General features: G+C 45.4%; 1 protein-coding gene across 3 annotated transcripts in view; it reads left to right on the top strand.

The window, feature by feature from the left end:
• kif5aa (kinesin family member 5A, a) overlaps positions 1–8,096 on the top strand; it is a gene marked incomplete at both ends in the record, with an annotated part of 27,638 nt that extends 19,542 nt beyond the window's left edge. The window contains 13 exons of one of the 3 annotated variants that reach the window (XM_083641381.1): positions 1–84; positions 1,301–1,418; positions 1,607–1,656; positions 2,527–2,636; positions 2,908–3,009; positions 3,406–3,466; positions 3,638–3,709; positions 4,691–4,795; positions 5,309–5,525; positions 5,980–6,154; positions 6,452–6,531; positions 6,838–6,877; positions 8,018–8,096. The exon at positions 1–84 is cut by the window's left edge and continues 105 nt beyond it. In XM_083641381.1, coding sequence (XP_083497507.1) covers positions 1–84; positions 1,301–1,418; positions 1,607–1,656; positions 2,527–2,636; positions 2,908–3,009; positions 3,406–3,466; positions 3,638–3,709; positions 4,691–4,795; positions 5,309–5,525; positions 5,980–6,154; positions 6,452–6,531; positions 6,838–6,877; positions 8,018–8,096 — 1,293 coding nt within the window. Of the gene's footprint in view, positions 85–1,300; positions 1,419–1,606; positions 1,672–2,496; positions 2,637–2,907; positions 3,010–3,405; positions 3,467–3,637; positions 3,710–4,690; positions 4,796–5,308; positions 5,526–5,979; positions 6,155–6,451; positions 6,532–6,831; positions 6,878–8,017 lie in introns of all 3 variants that reach the window. The other 2 variants (XM_083641380.1, XM_083641379.1) reach the window with 2 other exon arrangements.
• Between the last annotated feature and the right edge of the window lie 435 nt (positions 8,097–8,531).

Here is an 8,531-nt window from a genome sequence, read left to right as displayed (position 1 = left end):
CTGGAGAACCTGCAGCTGGAGTGCCACCGCAAGATGGAGGAGACTGGGAGGGAGCTGTCCTCATGCCAGCTCCTCATCTCCCAGGTGAGGAGGGGAGGGGAGGGGAGGGGATGGGAGGGAGCTGTCCTCCTGCCAGCTCCTCATCTCCCAGGTGAGGGGGGGGTGGGATGGGAGGGAGCTGTCCTCATGCCAGCTCCTCATCTCCCAGGTGAGGAGAGGAGGGGAGGGGAGGGAGCTGTCCTCATGCCAGCTCCTCATCTCCCAGGTGAGGAGGGGGTGGGAGGGAGCTGTCCTCATGCCAGCTCCTCATCTCCCAGGTGAGGAGGGGGTGGGAGGGAGCTGTCCTCATGCCAGCTCCTCATCTCCCAGGTGAGGAGAGGAGAGGAGGGGAGGGGAGGGAGCTGTCCTCCTGCCAGCTCCTCATCTCCCAGGTGAGGAGGGGGTGGGAGGGAGCTGTCCTCATGCCAGCTCCTCATCTCCCAGGTGAGGAGGGGGTGGGAGGGAGCTGTCCTCATGCCAGCTCCTCATCTCCCAGGTGAGGAGAGGAGGGGAGGGGAGGGAGCTGTCCTCATGCCAGCTCCTCATCTCCCAGGTGAGGAGGGGATGGGAGTTAAAGGGGGAGAGTGGTGGGTTGGTGGCTGGACAGACGGACGGATGGATGGATGGATAACATGGTTGGGGGTGCACTGCTTCTTAACAAGTAATTTAGTATATTATTGAGTGCTAAAATCTTAATTGTCTTCTAACAAGTGGGGGGGGGGGATCTGCCTAGGGCGTTAGATAATTATTTAATTTGTTTCCACAAATCAACTTGGTTCAAGAATTTTGTAGAATCAAGTTTCATTTTCTTGATAGTAGTGCAGTGATCTGCCCTTTTCTGACAATGAAACTGGATTGGAAACGAGTGGACTTGTCTCACCATATTTTCAGGTTTGTTTTCTTGTTTCACTAGAACACTTTCAAAGACTTGAAGGTTGAATATGAGACAAAAAGACTTTTAAAGATTGAAGTTTTTTGCAGTGTGAGAAAAGGACCAGGCCAAATGGAGTGATGTTGGACAGTGATGTAGGAATTGACAGAAGAGTTTTTATTGTAGCTGGGGATGGCAGGGTATGCAGGCCTATAATTTATTCTGATCTTATGTGGTGTGTGTGTGTGTTCTGTGTGTGTGTGTGTGTGTGTGTGTGTGTGTGTGTGTGTGTGTGCATGCGCACGTGTGTGTGTGTGTGTGTGTGTGTGTGTGTGTGTGTGTGTGTGTGTGTGTGTGTGTGTGTGTTTGTGCGCGTGTGCGCATGTGCAGCATGAGGCTAAGATCCGCTCTCTGACGGAGTACATGCAGAGTGTGGAGCAGAAGAAAAGACTGCTGGAGGAGAGCCATGACTCCCTGAGCGAGGAGCTGGCCAAGCTGCAAGACCCGGGTGACACATACATACGCACACACACACACACACACACACACACACACACACACACACACACACACACACACACACGCACAGACACACACAAACACACTAATTTTATGTCGTTCCAATTTTTTTTCATTTTTTCATTTTTGATGCTGATCTGTGGTTAATACTTCCTTTGTGTCTCTTTCTTCTCCCAGATAACTCCCTGCTTGAGGAGAAGGAGGAGGGAGAGAAGGGTGAGACAGAGGAGGGAAATGTCAAGGTAAGAAAACGTGTGAATCGGACATTTGAGTGCAATGATTATGGCCAAGAGACTAACCCCCACATGCAAGAACATGCTATAACTGCAACATCATGATGTGGGTCACACAACCTTTGCAGAATTTCATATCCTTCTCTTTCCTTTCAATGTATACTTATGCATATCACACGATAGGGAGTGCTGTGTCAAAGATCATCACAGCCGTACTGATGTCCAGCAACAAGAGCATGACCTTGAGTGCATTATTGCTTTTATACAGTATAAACAAAGCTATTAATCAAGTACTAAGAGTATTTTTTTTAAAGTAATTTGAGACAGTGATTTTTGTCTGTTATTGGCCAACACAAACAGTTCCCTATGGATTGCACTACCAAGTGTCACCAAGCAACAGGTAAACTTGCTGCCTGCAGTTTCCTGACTGCAAGCTAGCTAGTAGCTAAGCTAATGTTAGCTACTTTGAGGTTAGCACAGATGATTTCAGTTTACCGTTCATAATTAAAGTCAAATCTATCCATATTGCGAACACTGTTTGAATGCAACCTAATCAAGGTCACATTAGAAACAGCTGTGAAGCGGACTGATATACATACAGTAAAGTCCTTGTTGTTATACTAAATATCAGCATATATGGAATGCCTCTTGTCCAATCAAATTGCTTGACCCAGAACTAACTGCTGTATAAATATACTGTTCAATAAAGTACAAATACCATAATTTATTTTTGTCAGAACAGTCCAACGATTATTGTGTAATAAGTGTGTTAATACGAAATGATCACAAACATTTCCATTTCTGTAACAGCCAAATGAGTTTCCTCCAATTCAGCTGACCCTTCATGTGGTCTCTGTTGCACAGAAGGCTTCTCGCCAGCAGGGGGAGTCGCACCGCGGCCTCCACCACAAGCAGCTGGCCCGCCTGCGGGATGAGATCAACGAGAAGCAGAGGATCATCGATGAGCTCACTGAGTCAGTGGCGTTAATGTTTCTGATTGACACATAGATATTGTCCCACATATTCAGATTTCTTATCTCTTGTGTTATGTTATTATTTATTAAATCTAATTCATATGACTTGTAATTATAATTACTTGATGATTTGTTACAGAGACATCTACAGTACTTGTACCACGACATTTACTTAAACATGACTTCTAACTTCTAACCTAAAACGCCTCCCTCTTTGTCTCTCATGTCAGCCCTTTCCTGAACGTGTGAACTTGTTTTCTCTCGCTTGCAGCCGTAACTCCAAGCTGGAGCTGGAGCTGGCTCAGGTTCGCTCAGACTTCGACCGCCTGAAGAGTCAGGACAGCACCAAGAGCGAGCGTCTGGAAGAGCTCTCGTAAGCTTATTTCCTCATGCTCCAGCTCCACTACTCTGTGTGATCTAAACAACTATTCGAGTATTCTGTCTGTGCTGAAATTGACAAACACTAAACTTCCATGATTGGAATTTGGAAACCCTCATTAGTGTTTTGCTTGCACCTGTGTTTACCCTGGCTTCTCGACACAAAATGGCCCCCGTGAGAAGGGTCTATTGCTCAACTTTTTTGTACATATTTCACACTTTTGACCCACAGAGTTAGAAAAGTAGACGACTGAGCTTTGAGCTTTGAGCTGATATGTATTTGTAGGAGAAATGTTCGAGTTTGAGCACACGCAGGGATATTTTCTTATTTATAATTCAATATAAGATGAACCTTCCCTCATTTTGATGATGTATTTCCTGTTCCTGTCAGATTCCTGCATGAGCGCCACGAGCAGACGAAACAGGACCTCAAGGGTCTGGAGGAGACCGTCGTGAGTACAATTCACTCGACAAAACCACCTGTGGGATTCATAGATTTAGGAAGTGTTTTTCTCAAAATCAAAAGAATTCTGGAAATCCTTGACCATGATAAAGGCATATAAAATACAGTCTATAAATAACACGTTTCTTCCTAAGCTGCTCTCCATCTGTCTGTCCTCCAGGCCCGTGAACTCCAGACCCTCCACAACCTGCGCAAGCTGTTCGTTCAAGACCTCACGTCGCGGGTTAAAAGAGTAAGAAGAGAACAAAAGTGACCCAGAATGTCACTTCCTCATCCCTCTCATTGACACACACAATAAAGTCCCATTTTTACAATAGAGAAAAAGATGCGGCCTAATTAGAGCAGAAACAGATGAATTGGTAATATATCACAATACAAATTACTGCCTTATAAGTTGAAGTAGCCTTCATAGTTGAAAATGTCTTGTGAATTGTGTCTTGTGCTCACTCAGAGCACCGTCCTCCATCTTTGAGCAGTTGAAAATAAAGTTTATTAGATGGCATGGGGGGGTGGGAGGATTGGGAGTGTCTGGAATGTTAATGAGCAGAGTGCATTACAGAACTGAGCCAAACATCTCAGCGTCTGGCAAAGTCACTGTACTGATGAAAGCCTGATCAACCCCCTATAATGGTAGTTTTGTGCTACTAGGCATCTCTCTCTCGCGCTCGATCCCAAGCTGTGCGGGCTCGCCCTGCAGCTCACCGAACTGGCCCTGCAGCCCGCCCTGCAGCTCGCCGAGCTGGCCCTGTAGCTCACATACGCAGCTCAGCCGCTGCGTGGCCTCGCCCGCAGCTCAGCTGCTGCATGGCCTCGCCTGCCCTATTGGCACAGGCATGTGTGTGTGTGTGTGTGTGTGTTGCTCACAAAATGTTATTGCCCTTAGGTTAACATGTGTGTGTGTGTGTGTGTGTGTGTGCGTGTGCGTGTGCGTGTGCGTGTGCGTGTGCCCTCTTATGACATCACTAATGACATCATCAGTCTTATGTCATCACATCAGTGATGTCACAATGCCTCCTTGTGTGTGTGTGCCCCCTTATGACATCACTTCCAGTTGAGTGACATCACTTCTGGGACAACCGGGACACAAAATTGAAACAGACATTGCCCACATTGCCAAATTTACAGATAGATAGGGCTGTAAATATCTTATCTGTTGCTCCTTTATCTAAATAATCATTTCCCTCTGTCTCTTCCTCCTCATTCTTCTCTGCAGAGTTCCGAAATGGAACCTGATGATAGCGGGGGGTCTTGCACCCAGAAGCAGAAGATTTCCTTTCTTGAGAATAACCTGGACCAACTTACAAAGGTTCACAAACAGGTGAGAAACACACATAGCAGCTGTGGGTTGGAAATGAGGAGAAGCACTGATTTAGACTGTTGTGAGGCTACACTAGGCAAACTGTGCATGTTAGCGGTCCCAAGTGGCAACAAGAGGTAACTGTAAAATCATGTGGTGTCAGTAAACTGCAGTCATTGGACTCAATGGCAATTCTATGACTTTTTAAATAGTAGATACTTTGAGTAGATCAGTAGACCAGTAATTGTACTTCTCCTATAAGTAAAACTTCAACTTTTTTCAACCCACCCCTTTCTCCTCTCTCCTCACTCTTACATCTATACTCCACTCTTCCCTCCCCATCTCCCCCCTCTCTCTGTCTGTCTGTCTGTCTGTCTGTCTGTCTGTCTGTCTGTCTGTCTGTCTGTCTTTCTGTCTGTCTGTCTGTCTGTTTGTCTGTCTGTCTGTCTGTCTGTCTGTCTGTCTTTCTGTCTGTCTGTCTGTCTGTCTGTCTGTCTGTGCGTCGCTCTCTCTCTTTCCCCCTCCCTCTCCCAGCTGGTTCGTGACAATGCAGATCTGCGTTGTGAGCTTCCAAAGCTGGAGAAACGTCTTCGGTCTACTGCTGAGAGAGTTAAGGCCCTGGAGACGGCACTGAGAGATGCCAAGGAGGGCGCCATGATCGACCGCCGCCGCTACCAGCAGGAGGTCGACCGCATCAAGGACGCCATGAGGGCCAAGACTGCCCTGAGGCGCCCCCATGCAGCACAGATCGGTACTGCACTGAATTGAGGCCGATTGGTCTTGTGCGAATGTATCTTTATACAACTTGATAATCAAATATCATAAGTAGACTCATCCTCGGCCCCTTAATCTGGGTAAATGTTAAATTAAGACAAGATATTTGGAAAAGGAAAGGGAGGCTGTCATCTGGAATAATCTGATGACATCATTATCTACTTCTCTGTGTCACACCATAAAAATATAAACCCATACTTTTTCCAACACTTTCATTTCATACACACTACTTACCATGTCCTAGTGCTGAAACTCATAGTTGCGTATGTTTATATAACTCCCATGTTGCTATATTCTTGTTCATATTCTCTTGCTGTTTTCAGTCTGTTTTTCTTTGATCTATCCTAGTAGTATTTGCAGTTGCAGTGACCCACTTTCTTCAAAGTTTGATCTTGCCTCACTTTGTTTTTTATACTTATTATCCTGGATAGCTAAGCCGGTGCGACCAAAGCAGCTGCCCGTCTGCTCTCCCACCAACCCGTTCTACGCCTACACCCGCGCCGCCAGCGAGCACGCCAACACCTACAGCAACGCCCTCTTCCAGCCCTCGCCGGCGCAGAGCGCCACCAGCGTCAACAGCAAACCCAACTCCATCCAGAGCAACACGTGAGTTTAAAGGCACAATGCAATGAAATGGAAAAAGGACCCATTCACACTCCTTCATATCACTAGTGGAATTCCCCCGTGCCGTGTATCAAGTGTGATGTGCATCCCTGTCCCTGTCCCTGTCCCTGTCCCTGCCCCTGCCCCTGTCCCTGTCCCTGTCCCTGTCCCTGTCCCTGTCCCTGTCCCTGTCCCTGTCCCTGTCCCTGTCTTTTGATGTTTGATGTTATGGGATGTACATGATCTCCTCCACACACTTCTTCTGACAATGCATTGTATTCTCTCTGGTGTGCTGAACAGTGTTTCCACAGCACTGGGCTACAGAGCAGGCAGACACACTGGAGACATACTGGAGTCCTTCCCACTCAACATAGACAACGGTCAGCACACACACACACGCATGCATGCACACACGCGCACACACACACACACACGCACGCACACACACACACACACACACACACACACACACACACACACACACACACACACACACTCTCTCTCTCCCTCTCAATCTCTTTTATGGGATCCTTGATAGTTTTGTCAATTAAAGGTGCTATATTTGTTTGCATGAGAGCTGAGTTTTGCTTGTTGCTTTTCAATTGTTACATAAACAAATCAATTAATTCATGATTTCAATCAATAAACTAATCAAACCCAAACCACCACTGTTGTGTTAGCCACAGGAACCAGCGCCAGTGAAACAAGAGACATCAATGACAACAGGTGAGCTTGGTAGTAGCAGTACATTTTACAGCCTACTAATATTCACCTCACAGTTTAGCCGTTACGTTATGTGTGACCTCATCTGCCTTAATTACACATTGTCTAAATGGCTTTATGAGCTTGAAAAGATTCGAAATATACCTGTATTAAAGTGTTAGAAGAGTGTTATATATATTTCTGTAAGAGTGATGTGCACCAAATTTGTACTTAAAGTGATAATATGGAAGATTTTCATGTAAATAAATGTTTGCAAAGTCACTATATATCGCCAACTGAGTTAACATAACACAATGGTGATTGAGCCTATGGCCCATTGATGAAAGTCCTTGCATCTCTTTGTATTGCAACATTTATGAACTTGTGTCTGTGGTGACACTTTCCCCCGCCCCCCCAAACAAAAAAACAGAAAGATTTAAGCGGCGCACAGTTCTTGACGCATTTCCCATCACCCAGCACCCGCCAGAGAGGGTAGGCGGAGTCGGAGCAAGTTGCTGTTGTTTCCACATTATTATGATCCCAATGGAGATTTGGGCAGAACACACCCTTCGCCCGCCTACGCAGCAGTCAAGCGTCAGGATTGGCCAGGAGAGGAGCCTTTTGTTCCCTTTTGACAGCTCAAATGTCCCCCCACACACACACACACACACACACACAGCCGCCCACGTGTCATAGCGATCTCCAGTGGGGTCCGCTGAGCAACTTCTTCTTCTTTTGAGATGTGTGTGCGGTTGGAGTCCAAGAGTAGCATTACCGCCCCCGCTGGCCAACTTGGATGTTTTAAGAAGAAGAAAAAAAACCTTCACGTCATATGCGCCACTGTGTGGATCTCATCTGCAATTAATTACTGCTCATGGCCATTGGTGTTGTCAGAGACAAGAAAACTGAAATCTTCCGTATTATCACTTTAATGAGAAATGAAAATGAAATTAACATTTTAATTTTGTCTTTGCTACTGTATAAAATGATGTAGCGATTTCCTGGCTAATCTACGAAACATCCAACTATTTGTTCATGGGAGTATTTCTTTATCTGTATTGAATAATGTCTGTAATATGAATGTTATAACATATTGTTCTGTGCTATTAGGAGTGTTTTATTTTATACACTGAATGTCGTTTTTTTTTATGTCTTTGCTAACAGGAGTGATGCACACTGTGGCAGCGAGGTGGATGAATCAAATAGGCACTACATCATTCAGCAGGAGACCGCTGCAAGTTAATACCATGGTACCTAACACACACACACACGCACACACACACACACACACGCACACACACACACACACACACACACACACACACACACACACACACACACACACACATGCAAGCAGACACATACAAACACACAAACAACTGTTTAGAATGATAGGATAAACGATTGTTTTACTTCGCGATGCACAATATATCGGCAATCATATCGATATCGGCCAATGTTACTTATTTTTTAATATATCTGTATCCATCCGATGACTAAAATAACTGCAATGTTACAGTAATATCGGTTATCGTATCGGCCAAAATGTTCATGTTGAGAGGAAACAATGTGGTAAATCCATGACTTCCTTCCAAATGTTTTGGAAAGAAAGAAAGAAAGAAAGAAAGAAAGAAAGAAAGAAAGAAAGAAAGAAAGAAAGAAAGACTGTATTTACATG

The sequence above is a fragment of the Poromitra crassiceps genome (genome assembly GCF_964638095.1).
Source record: "Poromitra crassiceps genome assembly, chromosome: 8".
Taxonomy (NCBI): Eukaryota; Metazoa; Chordata; class Actinopteri; order Beryciformes; family Melamphaidae; genus Poromitra; species Poromitra crassiceps.
Note: the sequence above shows the minus strand (reverse complement) of the source record. Positions and strands in the feature narration are given on the sequence as shown.